Below are 25327 nucleotides of genomic sequence, written 5' to 3'. Positions count from 1 at the left end.
CAGGCAAATGAGGTTGTTTCCTTCACCTCATTTCCCCAATTTCCAAATACAAAATGGAGTGGGGATCCAGGAAGGCTGCGCTCCATCTGCTGGGTGGGATCATAAAGTTTCCTTGTGATCAACAGTGTCATATTTGACTTCAGGATGTTGTGCTACTAAAGTTACTCATGATAAACAAACACACCCTCCAGGTCAGGGACAGTCCCCGGGCCTCCATAAGCTCAGGGTCAACGTTCATGGCGTCCCGTTCCCGCCTATTCTACAACAACCCCACAAAAAAGGTATTATTGGGCTCCCCGTCTTGCCTATGAGGAACCCATACCCCTGGCAGGAACTGACCTCCCACTACACCCCTCCTTGCCACTTTGTCCTCTGTCTTCTCCTCCCTGCATTAAAAGGTAGGGTACACAACTAGGCCTGCTGGGTGCAGTGGTTCTCAGGAGGCAAACGCAGGAGCATCTCAAGTTCAATGCCAGTTTCGGCAATTTAGTGGGATTCTAAGCAACTTAGCAAGACCCTATTGAGACAGGGCAAAGGACAGAAAGTCAGCGTAGATAACAAATGACTGGGTCTGGAAGATGGGGGCTAATTCAAAAGGAAATAAAATACCTCCAGAACACTCCCCACTCCTTGCAACCAGTTGCCAAGGTTACTCAGCCTCCAGGGAACTGTTCCTCCCAGCAAGGAGTTGTTAATGAATAACCCCTGGTGGCTCCTTTCCTGCCTTCTTTGGCAGGTGTGGAAAATAGGGAGAGGTACCCCCTGGGCTGCTCCTTTCCTGCCCTTTGGTCACTTAGGCAAGATTAAAGAAGGAGAGGGCATGCGAGGAAAGGAAACCTAAAATCTATAAAGGGGCAAGATACCCCCACTCCCTCGGGCCCAACTCTGGACACCCACCCTGCCTCTCTCCCTCTCTCTGTTCTGTTTCTTAAATAAAATTTACTTTTTTGCTCTTGCCTCTGTATTTCTCCGGTGTTTTATCGTCAACTCTTGGGAATGAGGACCTGATCCTGGTTTTCAAAATAAATAAAATAAAATAAAATAAAATGGTCTGGGGATGTAGCTCAGTGGTTAAGCACCCCTGGGTTCAATTCCTGGTACCAAAAACAGAAACAACAAAACGGGGTAGGCCTCTGACGAGCATTCATTCTTTAGGCACTCAGTCAGCCTGTAGCACACCTGTTGCACGGTAGGTCACAGTAAATATCTACCCCGTGGAATTTAATAAAGTCTGATCCTCCTAGTCAGTTTCATTTTCTAATAAGCCTTTCTCAACCTTTCAGCCAGGAAAGAGAAGTCCACATTCTGGCATGAGTCACCAAGCTCTCTCTCCCACATAACTAGGTTAGAGGTAGATTTTATAGTGTTTATTTCCTGGAAACTGCTGCACTCCTCCCTGGGGAGGTAGCGAGTTATAGTAGGAAATGTTTGAGTTTTGAAAGCAGAGGCTGGTGCCAATAGCCATTGTTTTAGGCAAGTTATTTAGTTCCTGTAAGTCTCAGTTTTCTCATTGGTATCACTGAATGAGGATAAAATAATAGATCATAAAATGACCAGGCAGTCAGGATAATGGGCCACAGGCAAGGACAGCTGGAGACGAACTATTAGATATAGGAGCAACATCAAGGTCTATTTCAAATGAACAAGACCTTGAGGCTCACCCGTGGGAACACTTCCAGCCAACTCCTTCGTCCCAGAGGTGGAAAACAGAAGGTGGGGTTGAACCCAGGTGGAAGTTACTGGAAGGAGGATGGGTTACCACAGGAGGATGGAAGTGAACCCAGGTGGTAGCTGTTGGGTCAGAATTTGGGCGACTGAAGGAGGCAGAGCGGAGCAACTGAGGCAAAGGGCAGTGTGCCAAACGGTGACAAATCAAGGGGACAGAAAAACTCCACTGACCCTTAACATTCACCTGTCACTCAGCAGGACCCCCTCCCATTCTGGCCCTTAAAAACCCTGGGCAGCCAGGCCGCCTGCGATTTTCTCTGGGTCCCTACCTGACCTGGGGGCGGGGGGGGTGGGGGGGGGTGGGGGGTGGGGGGGGTGGGGGGGTGAGGGGTGGGAATTTCGCTCGAGAGCCAAATTTCAATAAAGCTTGCCTCGGCCACTTTTTGTCCGGTTTTATTTGGCCGCTAACCGTGCTCCTGAGCTTAAAGTAGCCAGGAACCTTTTTCAACATCTATTTTACATAAATTTTGCTCCATTGTCGCAAGCAGTGAGTAAGAGAGGAATCAAGTTTGGTTCCAACGAGTGGATTTTACTCATGCAATGCACACTCAGCTTAACATTCCTAATAATAGCAAGTCACAAATATATTGAAGATTCACTCCTTTGTTCACCTGGAGTCCAATCTCCATGGACTTACTCAATGCAATGTCTCTTAGCCAAGAAGACCGAGGGGATTCTTCTCAGCCGTAGCCTCTCATCTCCTCGGATGCCTCTGGCTGTCCTTGGGTGTCCCATAAGCCGGAGGCTGGGTGGCAGTCATCTCCGCAGGAGAGGTGGTCAGTCGTCTGGCCTCGGTGACAATGGTCGATCGGTCAATCAGCAATCAGTGATGGAATGGACAGCAGCCAGGGTAGTCAAAAGACAGAGCGACTTGGAGTCCTCTGGTCATAGTGTTGCTGATAGTTTGCTCCAAAAGTCCAGGGGTTTAAGTAGTGATTTTCAGCCCAGTCATGCTCTGGTCTTCATTGATAAAGACCAGAACACGACTAGACTAGGAGCCCCCACTCAAATCATAGATAAAGGTTCATATTGGCGTTGTTCAGGAGTGTCATCCTGCCTCAGAGCAAGTTTGTTACCAGGGGCCTTTATTGTAGTTTTACAAGTTCAGACAAATACCAAATACAGCTTATTATTACTGCATAACACACAGCTATGGCAATTCCTATTATTTCCTTGCCTCATTACATCCATGCTCTGCCCGAACCATATATAAGCTCCTAAGCTGGCACACCAAAATGGGTTCTTCTGCTATCTGGTCCCCTCTTGCATAGTGGGAGTTCTATCTCTTCTCACCTAAATAAATCCTGCTGTTTACTCTTCCCTTTTGTGATTGTGGATTTTGATCTTCAGAATGTGTAGAGAGGAGTCAAATTTCATCTCAAAATCCCAGCTTCATCAGCCTTAGATTTATTATGAGACTTAAATGAGTTATTGTGCTTTTATCTTAATTTCCTAGTCCCTCATACTCCTATCTTCCTCTTCTCCATGCAGACAAGATCAACAAGGAAGTATGATCAAGAGTAAGAGGGGGCTGGGGTTGTGGCTCAGTGGTGAAGTGCTTGCCAACCACGTGTGAGGCACTGGGTTCCATCTACAGCACCACATATGAATAAATAAAATTAAGGTATGGTGTCCATCTACAACTAAAGATATTAAAAAAAAAAGAAAAGAGTAAGTGGGGTAAGGGTGCTGTAGGAGCCTACGTGACAAGACTCAGTGGAACCAGCAGTTAAGAGTGTTGAGCTCAGCAGTCCTGACCTAGGATCCCAGCCCTGCTTTGCGAAAGTATGTAACCCTCCTCTGTAGAATGGACCTAATGACACTGTCTTGTTGGTTTTTAAGGATTTTAGGAGAGAAGAGACACAGTAGGTGCCCCATAAATAGTAGCGCCTACAAGGTAGTCTAAGACATTTACTGTTAGCACAGAAAGACCGGGCTGGACACAAACCTCACGGGTCATCTCAGCTGTTTACTCAGGAACAAGGTTTTACACTGGAACAGGGGATGCAGGGATGAAATGGTGCCTGTGGATCCACTTTCCTGGTGGAAAGTGAGCCAGCTAATAAAGAAAGGGACTGGGTTTATACAGGTTATTTTGAGGGGTGGTCTAGTGAGCATATCAGTTTCCTTGGGTACCTGGGAATCTGAACTTTTTTGGGTTGCGGGGTCCGTGGGCAGTGTCTGGAGAGGATTTGCTTTGAAGATGCCGCCTCCTAGAGAGGTTACTCCAGGGGTGATAAAACACCTCCCTGACTACAGGGGGCATCTTGGGAGATGAAGGCTGTCAGTCCAGGGCCTTCTTTTTCACTCCCTTTCCTCAGGCCTCGTTATCTTGGGAATTTTTCATTCTCCGTATCTATTATTTACGTTTTTCTTTTTTCTTTTTTCTTTTTCTATTTACCCTTTGGTCCACTTAAAACACCAGCGAACTCTTCCCAAAACACTTTGTCTTGGCTCCAACTCCTCTTGAACACTTGTTTCTTCTTCCTGTTTGTCCCCAATTCCTACACCCAGGCAAGGCAGGGGAGGGGACAGCTAAAAAATTAAAGGAAATAAGTCTTAACAATCGTGAGAAAATATATTTAAATTCCAGTGTGTGTGCATGCGGTAAGACAAAACATTTATTAGAGGCGGGTGTCTCCAAATCCCAAGAGAACAAAAATGGGAATTTCTTTCAGCGGAATGAAGCACAAGTCTCAGTGTGTGAGGGCACAGAGGCTGGGATGAGGAAAGGGGAAGGATGAAACTAAACAAATAAAAACAAAAGGAAAGAAAGAAAAGGGGTCGTTTCGCAGCCCCTACAATTACTATTCGTTAAGGCCTGCCTGGAAAAGACCAGGCTTGCTCTCGAGGGTCGGGGCGCGGGTGGGGACACCTCAGGTGGCCCACAGTTCTCACAAGGGGGACTTGCTCCCAGCGCGAGGCTGAGCGCCACTCTGCCTGGATCTCTCCGCCCTGACTCCACGGGTCTGGGATTCTCCGCCCCTCACGTGGGTTCATCCAGAGGGGCCACAAGAAAGCACCTGGCGGTCGTCAGGATGCCCCCAAGCCCCAAGGACTAAGCGCCAACCCAGAGCCCCGCCCTCACCCCGCCGGAGTCAACAGGACGTCCAGCCTCGCCGACCGCCTCGGAGTGGGCTGGACGGCGACTTCCACAGCGGCCACCTCCCGCTCTCCGAGGGGACCCCTGCTGGCCCGGCCCTTGCGCCCCACGTGACTTCCTGAAAGCCTGGGGCACCGCCTTTCTCTGCTCAGTTTCGTTTCCTCGGCAGCCTGGGGACGGTCGAGTGTAGGTCTCCCGCTGTGCCTGCGTGTCGCGTCGGGTGTCCCCAGGAGCGCCATGGCGGAGCTCTTCCTGCTGTCGGAGGAGCTGTCGTGCTCCATCTGCTTGGAACTCTTCAAGGAGCCGGTCACCACCCCGTGTGGCCACAACTTCTGCCGGTCGTGCCTGGACGAGACGTGGGCCGTCCAGGGCAAGCCGTACCGGTGCCCACAGTGCCGCGCCGACTCCCCGGCGCTCCCGGAGCTGCGGAAGAACACGGTGCTGTGCGCCGTGGTGGACCAGTACCTCCAGGCCGAGCTGGAGCAGGCGCCCGCCACCGACTGGACGCCGCCCTCCCGTTCCGCGGCCCCCAGTCCCGCTCCGCAGGTAGCCTGTGACCACTGCCTGAAGGCAGAGGCCGTGAAGACTTGCCTGGTGTGCATGGCCTCCTTCTGTCAGGAGCACTTGCGGCCGCACCTCGAGAGCCCTGCCTTCCAGGACCACCTGTTGCAGCTGCCGGTTCGAAACCTGATGCGCCGCAAGTGTTCTCAGCACAACCGCCTGCGGGACTTGTTTTGCCCCACACATGGCGAGTGTATCTGCCACATGTGCCTGGTGGACCACAAGGCCTGCTCTCCGGTGTCCGTGAGCCAAGCCAGCATCGATCTGGAGGTAGGGTACGGTCGGGAAGGGTGCAGAGGTCAACCTGGGCCTGCTGAGTTGTGCAGAGGGGCCATGGCGGGCATCTCTGCCATGCCATGGATCTTCTGAGGAGGTGGGCTCGTTGGTTCTCAGCCACCTGGGTGGCAGGCCACCTAGGCAACTGGGCTGGGGGGCGCGGGAGTGGGGGCAGGTGGGTATCCCCAATGATGGAGCTGAGGGAGCTGGGAAATCATGTAGCCATTTCGGCCACCCCCCTACTATTCCCCACAGAATGGTTTTACAGACGGAACAACTGAAGGCACAGGTGAGATGGCCTGTGCTTACCCGATGGTTTTTAGTAAGGGTTTTGAATGTCAAACAGGAACGCTAGGGGTTCCCACCATCAATGCTGGCAGCCTAGGAGGTGTGTATTATTAGGTTCATTTCACAGATGGGGAAACCGAAGTCCAGAGAAGTTAACTTAGCAAAGGCGGTGCAGCAAGTTGCCAAGCCGTCTGGGACCCAGATTAGGTTGACTTAGAGTCTGCAGTTTTTTCCCCGGTGGACTTGACTTGGAATTCCAGTCTCTAGAGTCTTAGAGTATGGAATATTCTGGGAGGCTTGAAGTCATGTAAGCAAAAGTCTTATTGGGCTGGAGAGTTCTGGTGGTCAGGGAGGGTGGACAGTGTCCCAGGAAGTCTCAGATTTGAGCCACTTGGAGAGTAGCTTGCACCATGGTGTCTTCCATCCTGGTCTGTGACTTTGAGCATGGGATTTGCCCCCTGGACCTCCCACCTCCTTGGTAAAGGGAAGGGGAACTTGGGGACTGTGATGTTTTTACTGGTTTGAGAAATCATAGGTTTCCCCTGTGAACTCAAAGCAGAAGCTGAAAAGGTGTAAACAACCTTGTTATATTTTACTAAGCCCCAAATTGTGGCCTGATTTCATTTGAATCTCACAGCATCGTCAGGGAGAACAAGGCCTGTCCTGAATTGTCAAAGGATATAAGCTTGGGTGAAGCTGAGGACGTGTGCTGGGCCAGGACTAGGGTGCAGTCCTTGCTCCCTCTGGCCACGGCCCAGTCCTGACCTTGCCTGTCGCTCCGGAGTCTGAATGGAGCTCCTTAGGGCTTTTTCCCTGGGTCTCGGCAGCTGGACCTGAAGGCATGTCTTTTGAACTGACCTCCTTTCTGGTACCACCCATTCAAGTTATAGATCCCTTGTCTCCACCTGTTCTAGGAAAGGACCTGCCCAGCCTTTGGAGCCTGGAGCCCTGTTTTGCTCCAGAGCTGAGCAATTTGGGGCAAGTCACTGCAGATCTGAACTTTGCTTTCCTCATCTGCCAAATGGAATTGATAGCATTCCCTCCCCACCTCAAGGGGAGCTTCAGACTCCCCAGCTGGGAGATGATAAAAAAGAGAACTGCAAGTGCTTGGCTCAGAAAGTTATCGGGAGGGAGGCAATCCTTAAAAAGGGATATCCTGCAGAAACTCCCTACATATTCTTACCATTTCTATTACTCAGGACTGGGACAGGGAAACCCCTACATGGCAGGTTGCCCCAGGTAGTCTTTCCAAGGTTCATGGGCCTGCTGGAGCAGCCTGGTTCTGAAGAGAGGCACTTTTAGGAGTCCTTATCCATGGAGGCAGAAAGCAAGTAGGGGCAGGAGGGCTTCTCAGCCTGGCCATAGCTGCTGTTCCCTTTCAGCCTTCATGGCCTTGAGTTGGCGTCTGCACTCAGCTTTATGGGCCATACATATATGCTTGGCTTTTTAATCCCTAAAGCAGGATTCCCTACCATTTCCCACCTCCAGATGGTCTCCTTTTTTTTTTTATTTTATTTTATTTTGAGACAAGGTCTCACCAAGTTGCTTAGGACCTTGCTAAGCTGAGGCTGGCTTTGAATTCACAACCCTCCTGTCTCAGCCTCCGGAGCTACTGGGATCACAGGCATATGTTGCTCGCGGCCCAAGTGTCTCTTACTGCCCTGCTGCTGCTCACCACTGTTTCAGTGCCAGTCCCCAGCTGGGCATTGTTCTGAGCCTTGGGTGGCTGACTTGGTGTGGGGTGGACTCGGGACTCTGCTGTCTCCCATGCAGAGGAACCCAAGTTCTTGATGGAGGCCACAATCCTTAGACCTTCCTAAAGTTCTTCACCTATTGTTTTGGCTACTGATGTTCCTGGGTGACTTCCCTTTGGTCTGAAGTCATGTGGGCCCCTGACCATGATGAGGGGACTGTCATATGTGTTTGGTTAATGGTGGATGACCGGGGCTTAGGGTGCAGTGCTAAGAGCCACTTTTGGAAGTGAAACAATTTCTAGCCCCTGGGTGTTCTGAGGTCTTCTCTAGCTCGGTGAGCCCAGATCTGCCTGGATTTGGCCTTTGACCCTAACCTATCTCAGTTACTGGTCATGGGCAGGTGGAAGAGCAGTGTAACAAAGGTCACGACTGAACATCTCAGTGGCTTGGGCTCTCTGGGTTATGTTCGTGTGACCTTGGTCTCTGCTTCCAGTCCTTACATGTGACTGTCACTGGGTTGTTCAACTGTAGATTCAAGGTCGGGTTCAGCCCAGAATATCTCTAATGGAGTGGGAGAAGTGGAAGGAAGGGCAAAATATGTTGAGCCAGCTTAGCTTGTTGGAGGAGGGAAATGATTTTTCTTTTTCTGGAAGTTTCCAGCTTGCTCAGTGTGGTAATGTGTCTATACCTAGCTGTGCCAATTACTAGTAATGTTGTCTTGCCCGATTGCTCTGTGTCTCAGTGTCCTTGTCTGTGAAGGTCGGGTGATTTCTACCCAACCTCCAGAGCATCGTTCTTAACTTTAAATGAGTTGATATGTATCAAGCACTAGAAGACAGCCTTGCATTCAGTAAGCACACCATAACTGCTAGCTGCCCTTATTAGGGTGGTGGCAGTGGTGATTTTTCTTTCCCATTTCTGTGCCCAAACATTTTGTCTGAGCAGGAATGTGGGAGACTTGGATATTGATGTTGAGGTAGGAGACTTAACAGAAATAAATAAGGATGGCATTGTCTTTTTCATGTGTAATTGACTTGCTTCTGGTTGTTTCTGGAGTTGTCTCGAGCCAAGCAATTCTGAACTAGCTTAACTCAACCTCAGGGCCTGAGCGATGGGCAGCTGGGCTGTAGACCCTGTGAGCTGGCTCATCCATATTCCAGGTCTTGGTGGTCCCAGCCTAGGGTGGCCAGGTGAAGTCTGGACTCGCTTTGTTCCCCTGCTTCTCTGAGGCTGATGAAGGTTGCCCTAGCTCCCTTCTAGAATTGACAGATGTGTCTAGGGAGGACAACCCCAGAGGTCAAGCTTACGTCTCTGGGTTCCCTTCTCCAGGATCTTGGTCCAGTAATCTTCCTCTGCTTTCCAACATCTTTTAGCAGATTTCTCTTCTGCAATATCTGTCTGCTCTTCTGGTTGTTTGAATGGGAAGGTGGTCTGAATGACTTCATCCGCCATTGCTGAAGCAGCCGCACCAGCTTGCTGGCTCCGTGTGAGCCTGGCTGCCTCACCGCCTCCTGCCTTGATTTCATCAGCTGTGTATTGGGTAGTGGTGAGGAAGTTCTTCATGGTGCTTGCTGGTCCTTAGAATGTCTTGACTGAGCTCTTGGCAGGTGCGGGACCCCCCAGGAGCCCTGTAAGGCTGCAACCGTTGTATCTGTTTCATGGCCAAGTAAACTGAGGTGGGAGACTTGCACAGCTGGGAGTGAGGACTTGAACCTGTTTTATCTGGATCCAAATCCTAACTTCTTTATTGACTGTACTCTCCCCCTAAAAGGACCAAGGGAGGCAATAAATAGATGCTTCAAAGAGCTCCAGACAGGAATGGCTTATGGTGGGTGGCAGAAACGCAGTGGGAGAGATTCAGGGGTTGGTTAGGGGATGGGTCCTGGTGTGGGGGCTGGAAGGGGCTGGAGAGGACCTCTCTCACCCTCCTCATTTGTTTCCTCTGCAGAACAAACTGAGGCATAAACTAACCATCATGTACGGTCACATCAGTGGGGCCACAAGGGCACTGGAGGATGTAAGAACCCGGCAGCAGAGCTTGCGGGTGAGTGGCAGCTCTCCTTCCCACTACCCGCAACCCAGCCCTGACACCTTCTTTGGCCTCCAGGAAGTGTAGTCTTGGCTCTGACCTGGACACGGCTGGTTGCACTCACAAGTGTCAGCATGAAGCAGCAACCTTCAAAACATGAAAAGCTATGTGCCCAAGAGAAATCCCTCATAAGCCCATATTGAAACTACCTATCCGCCCAACCAACCCCGCAGGAGTGATTGCATTAGGGTTAGCGTTAGGGACGTAGCTCACTGGTAGAGGATTTGCCGAGCATGCCTTAGTCCCCTGGGTTCAATCCCCAGTACAACAAAAACATTTTTTTTTTTTTTTTTTGCAGTACTGGGGATCAAACTCAGGGCCTTGTGCTTGCGAGGCAAACACTCTACCAGCTGAGCTGTCTCCCCAGCCCTAACAAAAACATTTTTTAAACAAGTAAAAACAAAGATTAGATTTTCACACTCTGTACCTGAGCCCCCCACTTTATTTCGGCAGCTGTTAGTTGGGTGAGGCCTGGTTAAGATACCACCTCTATTGTGTACTAGCCTACGTGGCTTTGGTCACTGTGGCGGATCTCTGAGCCTTCATTTTCCCTTCTGATCAAGGGAATCACAGCTTCACAAAAGATCCAGTGCAATTTGTTAGGGACTTGGGGATAGAAGTGTGTCTTGGGTGGCAGGCAGCAAGGCCAGAGGAATGGGTTAACACTAAACTAGGCAGAAGTGGCCTGTAGCCAACTGGAATGCACCTGGCCTTTCTTAGAAACTATTACCATGCCCCACATCAGTTAAGAAACAATCTAGGCATTAGTGGCCAGCACAGCATGCCCGGCTGACTACCTTAATGACTTTGACCCATAGGGTTTGGGATGTGTGCCAAACTGGCATTTACGTCCAAGATAACAGAAGTCACATCAAGCTGGATCCCTACACTGGGTCCCCATTACTTCTTTGTTCTAGCCTGGAAAAGGGAAACAGGAAGATTATAAGTAGTTTCCTTTTAAGCAAGAGACACAATGTTGCACATGTAACTTCTGGCCATACCTCATGGGAAGCAGCTTAGTCACATTGCAAAACCTAGCTGCCCGAGAGTCTGGGAAATGTAGTCTGGGCAGCTGTGGGCCCAACTGAGACTCCAAGGGTATTCTCTTAGGAAAGGTAAAGGTGAGAGCGAACAGCAGAGGGCACTGGTAGTAGTCACTTTGTAAGGGACAGAGTAAAGGGTCAGATACAGAAATAGTAGAATTCCGTCTTCCCAGTCGACAGTCCCTCTCTTGTGTTTGTCATGTTGATGCTGTGCTATTGAGGTTACCCAAGATGTTAAATACAGCTGCAGCTGCTAAAGCAGCACTAATAATACAAGGGAAACCTTCCACATAATTTTGAATTAATATGAATAACATGCGAAATTATTTAATTTTTATTTTTTGTAGCACTGAGAATCAAACCCAGGACCTCATATGTGTTAGGCAAGCACTTTGCCGCTGAACTACACTCCCAGGCCCTGAATTTATTTATTTATTTATTTAGGAGGGTACTGGGTGACCTCAGGAGCACTCAGCCGCTGAGCGACATCCTCAGCCCTATTTTGTATTTTATTTAGAAATAGGGTCTCACTGAGTTGCTTAGCGCCTTGCTAAATTGCTGAGGCTGGCTTTGAACTTGTGATCCTCCTGCCTCAGCTTCCCGAGCTGCTGGGATTAGCAGGCGTGCACCGCTACGCCCGGCTTATGAATGAAACATTCTAGTGTGTGTCTCTGAAGCAGGTGTCCAAGATTTTTTCTAGAGTACATACCTAGGATCCAAGCTGGGGAGGGGGTTGTGAGCACCTCCATTATTGACTAGGTGTTGCCCAGTGGCTGTCCAAGGCTGTCATGCCAGTGTGTGCTCCAACGAAGTGCAGGCATGGGTGTGTAGCGCCCCCATCTTGCTGACTCTTGGGATTGCAGCCTTAGCCTTTTTGGCCAATCCTCTTGCCTTGGGCCCTTAGGAGGCTGCCAACAGGAAGTTGGAGCAGCTGAGACAGGAATACCTGGAAATGAAGGTTCTCATCGATACCTCTGAGGCCAACGCCACACGCAAGATAAAGGAAGAAGAGAAGAGGGTCGTCAGCAAATATGACTCCATTTACCAGATTCTCCTCAAGAAGAAAAGTGAGATCCAGACCCTGAAGGAGGAGATGGAGAACAGCCTGCTGAAGGAGGACGAGTTTGAGTTTCTCGAGGTGGGTGGCGATGAGGGCGCTGCCCAGAACTCTTTCTGCCTCACATCCAGATACTGATGACAGGTGCACTTGGAGCATTGGAAGCATCCCCGAGACACGCTGTGCTAATTTTCTTGCTAAGCAACAACTTATCCCAAACTGAGGAGTTTGGAAGGACATATATTGGTTCTTTGGGTTTCCCTGGCCCATGATCTGGGTATGGCTTTTGAGTGGTCTGCTTAGGGTCTTTCAAGGCTGCAGTCTGGGTGTTGGCTGGACTATATTGATTTGGAGCTCAGAGTTGTCTTCCAGGCTCACTTGTTGCTGGCAGAATTTACTTCCTGGGGATTGTAGGATTTAGGTTCCTACCTTGTTTCTTTTTCTTTTCTTTTTCTTTTTGTACCAGGAATTGAATCCAGGGACACTTAAACACTGAGCCACATCCCCAACCTCTTTTTGTATTTTCTTTAGACAGTCCTTGCTAAATTGCTGAGACTGGCTTTGTACTAGTGATCCTCCTGACTCAGCCTCCCCAGCTGCTGGGATTACGGCGTGAGCCACGGTACCCACTAGGTCCCTACTTTCTTGCTGGCTGTCAGCTGAGGCCTTCTCTTAACCTTGGCAGTTTACTTTGTCAGGTCAGCAGGAGAATTTCTCCATCTAGGGAAGGCCCGTTTCCTCTTTTAAGGGCTTTTATCTTCTTAAGTCTGGCCCACCCAGGATGATCACACTTTTTATGAACTCAGGTGATTTGGGGTCTTGTGGGTTTTTTTTGCTCTCAGTACTGGGGATGGAACCCAGGGGTGCTCTACCACTGGGTAGATGCTTTTTTCACATTTATTTATTTGTTTATTTTTTGGAGACAGGGTCTTGCTGAATTGCTTAAGGCCTTGCTAAGTTGCTAAGGCTGGCCTTGAACTTGTTATCCTCCTGCCTTAACCTCCCAAGTCACCTTGTGCCTGACTGATTTGGAGGTCTTAATAACACCTGCAGTATTCCCTTCCCTTTCCCTTATAATGTAAGCCAATTGTGGAGTGATATCCTATCACCTCTACTGTCCTGCCTGTGCTGAAGGACAGGGATTATGTAGGGTGTACATGGCCCCTGACAGTGTCTTTCTAAAGCATTTCTCCCTGCACTTTCTGGTCACATTCTCCTTAGCATGGCCCACAAAGTCTCTGGTGCCCAGATTTGGTCTTTGCCAGCAGCCTTATCTCTTGCCAGTCATCTCCTATCCCACTTTCTGCCTGCCTTGTCCTGTGCTCAAACCATAGTGAGACACTAATCAGTCCCCAAATGTAAAACAGAACCCCCCCCCCCCAAACACTGCCAGATACACTGGGGAGTGAGTGGAAACGCCCCGATTTCTCGTTCAGTACAGGAGTGATAGAACCATCTCCCCTCTGCTCACAGTGCCCACCCACCCTAGGACAGATGGCGTTATGTGTCCTTCTACATGCTTGTTCCTGTGTGTTAGAGCAGCTGCCTGGGCTATCTGAGAAAGACTCTTAAGTCCACATCTGGTCTTCTTGATAATATTGGACCCAAGTTAGTCTGAAGTTTGGGACCTTCAGTGAGACCCTCCCTTCCCATATGATGTACCCTGGCTCCGTACCATGTGCAGTAAATTATCCCTGTCCATCATCAGGTCTGGGATTAGGACTGCTTCCCTAGGGAAGGGAGGTCCTGTGTCTCCTGTGCTCTTGCAGCCATAAATGGCAGAGTGGGCATGCCTCAGGAGACCTCTGTCCCAACTGAGTCTGTGTCACCCAGTCACACACTGGGGGTGTGACTGGCAGGCCATGTGTCATGTCTAGACCTTGGTTTCCCCATCTGTAATAGGAGCGACTTCTGAGATCTCTTCTAGCTCTGGACCTTAAAGGGGTGCTTTAAAGTCTGGTGACCTTGAACCTGAAATGTGAGCAGGCTGGTTGGACTTAGCACCTGCAATCCTAGGAAGCTGCTCAAGGGATTGCTGAGGCCTGAGCTCAGGCACTGGCTTCCCTGGAGCTACCTGTCCTTCAACCCTTGGCTCATTCCAGAAAGCATCAAAACTGCAGATGGTCGCAACGAAGCCGGTCTACATCCCCAAGGTGGAGCTGGACCATGAGCTGATCAAGGGTGTCTACGAAGGCACCTTGGAGCTCAAAAACCAGCTAAGGCAGTCGCTGACTCAGTCCCAGGAGAAGAAGCCTGAGGAGCCCACCAGCTCAGGTAACACCTGCAGCAACCAGGCAGAGCCCTGGAGCGGTGGGTCTCTGCGGCCTGGAGCGGGAGCAGGGTGTGGTCTAGAGCTTGGGCGTGAATTTCAGAGGTCCCGAAATGGCTGCCTGCCATTAGCGGAGTCTCCGTTTCATCCTGACATCACAGCTATTCTTTCTAAAACATTTTGGGGGAAATCTATGTTATGCTGGAACTTTTTGAATGGGGTCCTTTTGTCTGATCTTGAGGCCAACTCCAGTCGGTTTTGAATGGATGCTGGTTTGTCCATGCCTTTGGTGGGGAAATGACTAGTTTGGGGGTCAGAGATCCTGGAATTCCTTCTCGACACCCCTTTCCTTCCCTCCTGTTCAATCCATCCCTAAATTTCACTTCTTTAATTCCTCCTGACCCTGTTCTGTGACCCCAGTGCAGGCAACATCTGCCTTCTCTCTGTTACCATCACTTGTGCCCCATGGCTGTGGCAGCTTTCCAAACTGTCCCTCTGGCCAGGTGTGACGGTGCAGGCCTGTAATCTCAGCAACTCTGGAGACTGAGGCAGGAGGATTGCAGATTGAAGGCCAGCACTGGTAACTTCATGGGACCCTGTCTCAAAATAAAAAATGAAAAGGGCTGGGGCCGTAGCTCAGTGGCAGAGCACTTGCCTGGCATGTGTGAGGCGCTGGGTTCGATCCTCAGCACCACATAAAAATGAACAAACAAAATAAAGGCATGCTGTCCATCTACAACTACAAAAAAATTAAAAAAAAATAAAAGGGGGAAGGGGCGGGGTAAGGTCAGTGGTAGAGCTTCTCTGGATTCAATCCCTAGGGTTACCAAAAATAACAAAAATAAGTAAAATTGAAATAATAGTAAAAACTCTCTGCATCTACTACTGTAGCCAGAAAGAGCTTGTCAAGAGGTAGATCTCACCTCCCGTCCTTTTCTTCCTCACCCCTTCAGGGACCTTTTATTGTTTTGTTTTGTTTTCTGTTTTTTGATACCTGGGATTGAACCCAGGTGCCCTCAACCACTGAGCCACATCCCCAACCCTTTTTTGTATTTTCTTTAGGGTCTCACTGAGTTGCTTAGCACCTCACTAAGTTGCTGAGGTTGACTTTGAACTCAAGGATTGTCCTCTTCAGCCTCCCGAGCTGCCAGGATTATAGGTGTGTGCCACCACACCTGGCCCTTGAGGGGCTTTCTGTTGCTCTTAGATTACAGACCAGACCCTTGACCCAGGCCTACATATCAGATCAGATCCCATCCATTTCTCCAACCCAATAGCCCCCACCCCTCCCACATCTCTCTGCATTCAGTCTCAAATCTGCTAAGCTTCCTGCCACAGGGCCTTTGTTTATGCTCTGCCCAGAAGACTGAAACGCCCCCATCTTTACCAACTAACTCCTTACTCTTTTCTTTTCGGTGTGTATGCGTAGGTACTGGGGATTGAAACCAGGAATTCTTTATTTAGAGACAACCTCGCAGTGCCCAGGGCAGAGCCCCGTACCTAGTAAATCTCTGCCATATAATCTGGGCTTGGGTGAGCTCCGGCTTGAGCAGCTGAGCATCCTTACAGAGGAGTTTATGAAACGGGTGGTGCCCAGGCTCCTTTGTGGAGGGTTTTTGATGGGGACCAAGCTGTTCATGCCTGGTCTGCAGGAGGAGGGAGGGAGAGAGAAGAGCCAGCAGGTTAGGAGCTAATGCTGCCAGAGTCTTCACTACAGGTCGGGAGCCGGGAGCTCATTCAAGGGATCAGGAAGCCCAAAGTTCAGTGAAGCTCAGTGAAGTCTCAGGTCATATGCTGGGTGCTGCTGGAGAAGAGTCTTCACCCTCAGCTACGTTTTAAGCAGAGAAAAGAGGGAACACACCGAACTGCTCCTTCTGTTACCCTTTTATTATTTTTTACTGTCTCTTGCAGATAATTAGATGGGGAAGTCAGTAGAAACGGCTGGTTGTGCACACTTGTTTCCCAGCAACTGGGGGGGATGAGGCAGGAATATCGCAAGTTCCAGATCAGCCTCAGCAAGGCCCTGTCTCAAAATGAACAAGGGCACAGTGGTGCACGCCTGTAATTCCTGCAGCTTGAGAGGCTGAGGCAGGAGGATCACGAGTTCAAAGCCAGTCTCACCAACTCAGCAAGGCACTGAGCAACTCAGCGAGACCCTGTCTCTAGATAAAATATTTTAAAAAAGGGCTGGGATGTGGCTCAGTGGTTAAGTGTCCCTGGGTTCCATCCCTAGTACCAAGAAAGAGAGAGAGAAAGGAAGGAAAGTAGGGAGGGAAGGATGGACTGGCTGGCTGGCTGTATAAGTGCCCTATTTTCTCTCCATGGCAAAGTTGGCTTCTGAGGTTGGGGTTGTGGGGAGGAGCCACATACATTCAGCCCTTCTCTGGCACAGATGATTCTGGAGACCATGGCACCCACTCTACAAGCAAACCCTCGCGCACTGCGAAGAAGGTTCCACGTAAGTAGCCCTACCTTGTTCCTGGCATCTGCAAGGCTGTGACTGGCTGGTGCTTTGGCTGACACTCACAGGGATCATGGCTCCTTCCAGTGGGCTGTAGCTCAATCCACACCACCATAGGGCCTGAGGCCTCTGTTGGGTACAAATTTGGCTGCAGACCCAGAGGCAGGGCAGTGCAGGACTGCTCTGCTGCAGGTGCTCTCTTGGGGCAGGAACGAGGGCTTGTCCACCAGCGTTGGATATTTGGGCTGTCTGGAATGGAAAGTTACCAAAGCTAGTGGCTACACCTAAGTCCTGGCCTTTGGGCAAAGCCCTGGAGGAGATGGACTGGGGTCCCGATGGTCAGTGGTCCTCATGGGCAGAGGCAGCCATGCCTCTCTCTTTAACCTGTAAGGTGCTTCTGCTGTTTCTGCATGTCTTATCCTTTTCATTCTTGGCCCTTCTCCTGCTCTACTGAGCCAATTTAGAAAAATGACAGAATGATATGCTAGAAAATTGTCAGAGCCCTGGAAGTTCAATTGAAGTTCTTCTATGTTGAGAGCGGCTCAGAATAAACTGACTGAGTTGGGGGAATAAGGAGGGAGAGGGCAGACCTGTCACTGTGTGTAGAAACACCTAAGAGAGGTGGTGACTGTCAGGAAGGAGCCTGTGCCTTAGGCTGTGTCCCTGGGTGCTGGTCGGGGAGGGGTGGAGGTGAGGAAATGGGGCTAAGAGTGAACTCCTGAGAGAAAGTGAAGTGTGGGGCAGGGGGCCTGGAGCCATGTGGGGCCCAGGAGATCTGGAGGGGAAATGGAAGCCATCAGGAAAAGCACAGCCTGTCTGTAAAGTATCCTGCAGGGGGAGGGATAACATCCCTATCTGTATTTTTCATTCCATGATAGGCAAGGTGACAGAGGGATGGGTCCTTCTAACCCACTTCAGTGTGCTCTGGAGTCACTCAGGGCTCGCATGCCACAGTTGGCTGGGTCCCACCCTTGCACTCTCTGGTGGAGCCCAAGATTTTGCATTTCTTACATGATACTGGGTGACACAGATACTGCTGGTTTGGGAACCATACATGGAGAACCAGCATTTTAGTCCAACTCATTTCCCATATAGGCATACACTCCAAATATTTTTAAAAGACTGTTGTGATACTTGATAAGATTTTTTTTGCGGGGGACTGACTCTTAATTTTTGTTTTGTTTTTGCAGTACTGGGGATTGAACCCAGTGGCACTCTACCCCCAAACTACACCCCTGGCCCTTTTTATTTTATTTTTTTGGCACTGGGGATTGAACCCAGGGCCTTGTGCTTGCAAGGCAGGCACTCTACCGACTGAGCTATCTCCCCAGCCCTTTATTTTATTTTTATTTTTACTTTTGGTACTGGGGATTGAATCCAGGGGCACTTTACCACTGAACCACATCCCCAGCCATTTTTTATTTTGAGGCAGAGTCTTGCTAAGTTGCTGAGGCTGGCTTTGAACTCAAGATCCTCCTGCCTCAGCCTCCCGAGCCATTGGAATTACAGGGTGCACCGCTGTGCCCAGATTTTTTTTTTCTTGGTTCTCATTAGTTTTACAGAATGCATTTCGACTCATTGTGCACAAATGGAGCACAACTTTTCAGTTCTCTGGTTGTACATGATGTAGAGTCACACCATTGGTGCAACTACATAGGGGAATAATGTCGGTCGGTCTCTTTCCATCATCTTTCCCTCCCTCATGTCCTCTCCCCTTCTCTCCCTCCCCTCTACTCTATCCAGAGTTCCTCCATTCTTCCCTTGCCCCCTCCCCATTATGGAACAGCATCCACTTATCAGAGAAAACATTTGCTGTGCCCACATCTTAAAAATACGCTTAAACAAATCTTTGACAAATGACGCTTACATTACCATTACCCAAGGCAGCAGAAAGACCCTCCATTGCTCTAGCAAACTTCTTCCTGAAATTCGAGGAAAAAAGAAAACTTCTCTTGCTCCTTATTAGTCATCATCCCCCCATGCTGGTTGCTATCCCTGTAGATTCATTTTGCCTGCTGAGCCCCTATCAATTTCGAACATCCCAGTTTTATGTGTATGAGTCAGGGTCACACAAATGAGTATCATTATGGTGTTTGAAAGTATTATGGCGTTGTGCTGTAAGATATCAATTCTGAAAATTTTCTCTTTTAGAAGAAAAGAAAGCCAAGAAAAATGGTAAGTTGTGCATTTCTGATTTTTGTGCCCCCCAGCCCCTGCTCGAGACTTGTTTGAGCTTAGAACTAAGAGCTGGTAGCAACGGTTGGCTCATCTTGTCTGGGTTCTGTGATGGGTCACGTCTTACACTGTTCTTTGTAAGGGTGGGCAGGCTGGAAGGTGGAATTGAGGCCCTGTGTAAGTGAGTAGGATTAGAATGTAGGTTTATCTGGACTCACCTGGTGGCCCTGTGACTGTTCAAGTGTCTTTTTTTTTTTTTTTTTTGGTGGTGACTGGGGATCGAACCCAGGGCCTTACGCTTGCGAGGCAAGCGCTCTACCAACTGAGCTATATCTCCAGTCTGTCTTTGTGGAAGTGGATCTTGACTTTCAGCTTGGAAGGAGGAGAGGTCATCCTATTTTTCCAGATTGTGTCACCAACTCACGTTTCTCCTCCCTCACCCCTAGTTGCTGCCACTGCCTCACCTGGCCCCAGAGTCCCTAGACAGTCAGTGGAATTGAAATCACCCCCGGATGGTGCGTTATCGTGAGCAAGGGCGAGTTGGGTGTCTGCTCTGAACTTGCCCTGAAAACCGCTGTGTTTCTTCTCCCAGATGCAGCCAAAGATACCAGCTCACCAAACGCCATGACTGTCAAGACCAAGGTGCTGGAAAACTTCTTAGCCAAGACCAGAACCCAGCTCTTAGATTGTGAGTAGCTTGATGGTGTGAATGGAACAGGGGGTGGGTGGGTGGAGCCAACAAATAAATAAGTAGAATCAGCCAGGCGTGGTGGTGCTCCGCCTGTTACCCCAGCAACTCCGGAGGCCTAGACCAGAGGATTATGGGTTCAAAGCCAGCCTCAGCAAAAGCGAGGCGCTGAGCAACTCAGTGAGACTCTGTCTCTAAATAAAATACGAAATAGGGCCGAGGATGTGGCCCAGTGGTCCATTGCCCCTGAGTTCAATCCCTGCTACTCCCCAGACCTCACCGACCCCCCCAAAAATAGTAGTATCTGGGAAGATCTAAAAGTGAGAGCTTGGAGGACCCCCTGTCATTCAGAGCTCGGGGTGATGTTTTCTCAGATTTCGTTAAAGTCATCTTGGATTACAACACCGCTCATTACAAAGTGGCTCTGACAGCAAACTACACCACCGCTTCCGTGGCGGACGTGCCTCAGATGTACCGGCCGCATCCGCAGAGGTTCACCTACTGCTCTCAGGTGCTGGGCCTGCACTGCTACAAGAAGGGGATCCACTACTGGGAGGTGGAGCTGCAGAAGAACAACTTCTGTGCGGTGGGCATCTGCTACGGCAGCATGAACCGCCAGGGCCCCGAGAGCCGGCTGGGCCGCAACAGTGCCTCCTGGTGTGTGGAGTGGTTCAACAACAAGATCTCCGCCTGGCACGACAACACCGAGAAGACTCTGCCCCCCACCAAGGCCACGCGGGTGGGCGTGCTCCTCAACTGCGACCACGGCTTCGTCATTTTCTTTGCCGTCCTTGATAAGTTCCACCTGATGTATAAATACGTCGTGAACTTCACCGAGGCTGTGTACCCCGCCTTCTGGGTGTTCTCCGCGGGCGCCACCCTCTCCATTTGCTCCCCAAAGTAGACAGGCACGTGGGCTGGCTGCCCGCGGCGCCCAGGGCTGGTGAAAATGCTGGGGTGGGACTCTTGGGGGAACTTCACCGAGTACCCAGGGGTTGGGAGGATGAGAAGGGAGGGAGTTAGTGGCAGGGTGGGAGATGGGAGGAGAGGAGGGGGTTAACCAGGGAAAAAGGCCGGGTGGGGAGGATCCAGTTGTGGATAGGATGCTTTTCTACCTGCTGGTGCCCATCTGGGGAGGGCGACCTCCTCCGGAGGGTTCCAGGAAATCTCCAGGCTGCTGGGTAACCTGGGCAGAGTTGCGGGGAGTAAAGTCATGAGTGCCCACTTTCTCTTGCAGAAAATATGTACTCATAGCAGTTTCCTTCTTTGGCCAGGGGCTGACTGCCCTTTTGCTCTCTGGGGTGGGTAGCCTTCTATCTTCTAGAGTCACTGAATTTCTATATATATACATATACGTATATATATATATATATATATATTTTTTTTTTTTTTTTTTTTTCCTCTTTTTGGTGCTAGGGATTAAACCCAGACCCTTGCACATGATAAGCCCACGCTCTGTCACTGCGCCACACACCCAGGCTGAATTTCAACATTACACTCCTCAACTTTCTGCACGCTGGGCTCAGTCCCGGGGCTGCTCTCTGTGCTGGAGGAAAACCTTTGGTGGCAGTTCTCCACCTGGACCAGCGTTTCCCAGAGAAAGAGTGGACTTGCCCTCCACTGGAAAGCAGCCCTGCCTCCCTCCTCATCATGTTCACTCCATTACCCCCTGGATGATTTCAGAATGTTCATTCGAGGGTTGTGGGTGGGGCTCAGCAGGACACCACTTGCCTAGCATGCGCAAGGCTCTGATTTGATCACCAGCACAAAAAAAAAAAAAAAAAAAGTTCATCTGAACAACCTGTGTTGAATTTGTGATTGAGGGAGGGTCGAGGTGACCCAGATTCACTTGGAATGGAAATGGCTCCCTCCTCCCAGCGTGAACAAGGGACATCTAGTCAAAGGTTTTGGCTGCTGCTGCAGAGCCTTGTCTCCCGTGGGCTAGGCTACATGGCAAGATGAACCCTGGCCTGGGTTAATAGAAGCCAGATGGGTTTGCTGTCACTACAGCGCCTTGCCTTGCTCACTGTCCTTGGCAGTAGTGTTCTCTCCCCGACAGTGTAGACGTTGGACTGGTGGCTGCAGATGCCACTGTGGCTTGCTCAGCCACGTACCCAGCCAGGGGAGGCATCCGAAGTCTGCATCGTTCAGGCGCATTTGTGGCTGCTGTAGGGAGCAGGCTCAGTCACCTGAGGAGGTCATGGCCAAAAGGGCCTTTTAGCAGGCCCAGTGGGAGACAGCAACACTCCCATTTACCCCTGGCCACAGGCTACAGACACAGCTCTGGCCCTCTGTCTTCTCCTAAGTCCTGTTGCTGGCCCTGGTCCCTTCTGCCATCTTCCTCATAGGAGCCCGTTCCAGATACTTAAATTGACCAGGTTAGACGTCAGGAAGACTTTTTATTTTTTGGGCGGTGCTGGGGATTGAACCCAGGGCCTTGTGCTCTACTGAGCTATATCCCCAGCCTGATGACTTTTTACTGTTTTGTTTTTTTTTTTTAAAGGATCAGGGAAGGAATGAGCTAAAGAGGATCAGAGAAGTGGCTATTTTCCCTGTAGTGTTTCATGCAGTGAAAATAACCCAGTCCATTAAGGGCAGGAGTGAACAGATTGCAGAATTTCCCCAAACTCCTTATATCCAGATGTCAGGATGGAAATTCCTACCCCAAAAGTATGGGGGGAGTTTCCTAAGTCTGGCTTCTTAAGAAAAGAAATCACCATTGGGGAAAATAGGGACCCCAGACCTCATCATCTGGATATTTGAGAATTTAACACAACTCAGGCCTTGTACTGGAATTTCTGGGAGCTTTGATCACTTGAGATTCCTGACAGATGTGCGATAGATCATCTCCCAGGAAGAACTCGCCATTCCTTGGGAGAGAGATAATCAGGGAAGACCTCCTCGCCACAGCTGGTATGTGTGAACTTTGAAAGTTTTCTTCCTGGCTGGGCATAGTGGCACATGCCCATAATCCCAGTGATTTGGGAGGCTGAGGAAGGAGGATTGCAAGTTTGAGGCCAACCTTAGCTACTTAATGAGAGCCTCAGTAACTTAGCAAGACCCTGTCTCAAAGTAAATGAACAGGGCTGGGATGTAACTCGGTGGTAGAGCACCTCTGGATTCAATCCCCAGTACCCTTCTCCCAAAACAAAGAAGTTTTCTTCCTTGCTACATAGAAGAAAATTTCTTTAGTGATACTTCTCTACTTCAAAGATGTCCATAAGCATCTTTGTTGATTTGAAACAAGCATTGTCTGACACCAAGTCACATTTGGGAAACAGCTGGGCTCAGAGGAGTATAAAGTCCAAGAGTTATCCTGCTGGGGCTCTCTTCTGCAGAAATGAGGGCAGCAGGGGGGAACTCTTCCCTGGCAGACACCAGGTAGCATGAGTCCCTCTGATTATAAGAGCCAACTAGGTGACTGGTGCTTAGCTCTGTGCAAGGTCGTTGGAGGTGTGACTTGAGTGTTTTCCTGATCCCCTCCTGACCTTACATGATCCAGCCTTACAGGGCCACTGTAGGCCCTGGGGGCCCTAGAGTGGGAGGAACTTTTCTATCCTTCTGCCTTCTCATTTCTCAGAATAAGGCAGACGAGAAGGTAGAGGATGACTCTTCTCCACTCTTACCATTCCATCATGGAGGAAATCATGCCTAACCTGTGTGATGGGAAACCCTGGTATCCTGCTCAGTACCAGAAATTCCCAGAAACACTAACATGAAATCCTGTCTTAGTCCCAGATACTGGGACCTGGCCTCAGCCTTGCTGGCATGATAAACCAAAGGTCAAGATCAGGTCTTTGTGTTATTCAATATTGGCTGACCAGTTATGTCTGAAGTACTCCGCAATCAATCTGTGATCTGAATCTAATACTGATACATTATCTTTTACTTGATTCTTCCCCCGACTATTGATTTTAATTAATCAGGAGTAGTTGAGCTGATATTTTTTGAAAAATGTTTTAGTTGATTCTTTTATTTTTTGGCGGGGGTGGGGATGTGGCTTAGTGGTTAAGGGACACTTAACCACTGAGCCACATCCCCAGCCCTTTTTATTTTTAATTATGGGATAGAGTCTTGCCAAGTTGCTAAGGCTGGTCTTGAACATGCGATCTTCTTGCCTCAGCTTCCTTGTCTCTGGAAGGCTTGTGCAGTAGTGGGGTAACTGACCCAGGCCTGGATGTAAAGGAAACTGAGGATGTTGGGGTGGGGGGCAGTGAGAGTTCCCCTCCCCCTGTTCCCCCAGCTGGGCTTCAGGAAAGCTAATCAGCTCCATTTACTCCTTCCTTTGAGAATGTAAAGGACTTTCCCTGGGACCTAACCATGTCCCTTTGAAGTATAAATGCATGATACAGAAGACCTTGTAAGCCAGCTTCGTTTATCACTGCCTGCGTTTATAAACAGTTGCCGCTCTAAGACCCTTATACACAATCATATGTTGCCTTTTGAAATCTTGTGTCCAATTCTGTACCGTTTTAGACTAGAAAATCTGTGACACTAGACAGCCTCTAAATGTTATGAAAAATTAGTCAGAGGGGCTCAGAATTTTGGAGTGCTCATCTCCTCTGGGCCTGCTGGTGTAAAATAAAGTTTGACTTCTCCTACTTTCGGAGTGCCGTCTTGTCGTTTCCACAACAATGCCATCATGCCCAGCTTTATTTGATTCTTTAAGAAAATACAGCTATAACCAGGGCTAGATTGGCTGATGTGCCTTAGAAATTTTGAATGCAATAGAGTGGTGTTTGTACTTTATTACTCCTGGGTGCAGGTAAAAACTGATCCTTGTCCATCATGCTAGAGTCCACAGACGATGTGTCCTCCACTGAACGCTACTGCCAGGTGGCCCATTTGCCCAGATTCCACCCAACCACTCCCAAACCTGTAGCACCTCTGAGGCCTGGATAAAGAGTTCTCAGACTGATAGGCTGTCTGTCTGGTCTCAGCTTCAGGACAATGCCAGGGTGGAGGATCAGTGAAAGAATAAGCCACATAGGAATAATGGGTGAACGGTGACAGAAATGGAGGGCTCATGGTTGTCCTCTTTCTATTGTTGCCTACATTTAAAAAATCTATAATGAGGGCTGCAGAAAAAGCTCAGTTGGTAGAGTGCTTGCCTTGCAAGCACAAGGCCTTGGGTTCGATCCCCAGCACCACCAAAAAAAAAAAAAAAAAATCTATAATGAAAAGTGAAACGGAATACAGCCAGGTCAGTAGTGAGCCCTGTTCCAGTGGGTTTTATCTTCAGGTAGGAGGTGTGCATTGGAAGTTGCTGCATATATTAAAGAATTTAACTGGCTTTTCTCCTTGGTTTCTCAGAGGAGGGGTTTGAAATCTTTGGAATTTTCTGAGTAGTATGAGTGACTTTGTTATTCCTGAGCCCCTTGGATCACACCTGAGTTTGTGCTAAGAGATAAGATGGCTTGGGATGTGATGAGAGGCTTGGGGCCTTGAGCCAGCTGACCTCTGGGAGGGGAAGAGAGAGGAGGACAGGCCAGAGGTTCTGGGGATCCAATTCAATGGTGTGGCCGATGATTCCGTCAGTCCTACCTAGATCATGGAATTCCAGTAAGCCATCCGGTCACGGAGGCCCAGTGAGGCTTCCAGGTGGAGCACCTGGTTGGCCTGGGAGGACGAGGGGCCCTGATTCCATGAGGACATGGCACAGGAGTTTTGCATTTAGGACGCTCCCAGATTTTACCCTCTATTTTTGGTCTGGTTCTGATTGTGTCCTTTATAATAAAATTGTAATCAATAGAAGCTTTCCTGCTTCCGTTGTTACCTGACCCTAATCTTGTACTGCCTAGGTGACCCAGCTGAATTTCTGCCCTTCTTTAATCTTGTTTGTCTTGGAGGACAGGATGCCTGCAGGCTAGACGTCTGTCCCTCTTCGGGTGGGCT

General features: G+C 49.5%; 1 protein-coding gene across 2 annotated transcripts; it reads left to right on the top strand.

Moving 5' to 3' along the window:
- Window positions 1–4361: 4361 nt before the first annotated feature.
- TRIM25 (tripartite motif containing 25) lies at window positions 4362–20384 on the top strand. Of its 2 annotated transcripts, XM_079131402.1 has the most exons (9): window positions 4362–5662; window positions 9599–9694; window positions 11687–11920; window positions 13942–14113; window positions 16501–16566; window positions 18721–18744; window positions 19191–19259; window positions 19337–19432; window positions 19807–20384. In XM_079131402.1, exons 1-9 carry the CDS (start codon window positions 5069–5071, stop codon window positions 20334–20336), a joined length of 1881 nt encoding a protein of 626 aa, XP_078987528.1. In that variant the 5' UTR covers window positions 4362–5068; the 3' UTR covers window positions 20337–20384. The 2 variants fall into 2 exon arrangements, with proteins under 2 accessions (XP_078987528.1, XP_078987529.1); XM_079131403.1 differs by lacking the exon at window positions 19191–19259 and having other exon boundaries at window positions 4363–5662.
- The last annotated feature ends 4943 nt before the right edge of the window (window positions 20385–25327 follow it).

This window comes from Sciurus vulgaris (genome assembly GCF_902686455.1).
Source record: "Sciurus vulgaris genome assembly, chromosome: 3".
NCBI classification, from domain to species: Eukaryota; Metazoa; Chordata; class Mammalia; order Rodentia; family Sciuridae; genus Sciurus; species Sciurus vulgaris.
Note: the sequence above shows the minus strand (reverse complement) of the source record. Positions and strands in the feature narration are given on the sequence as shown.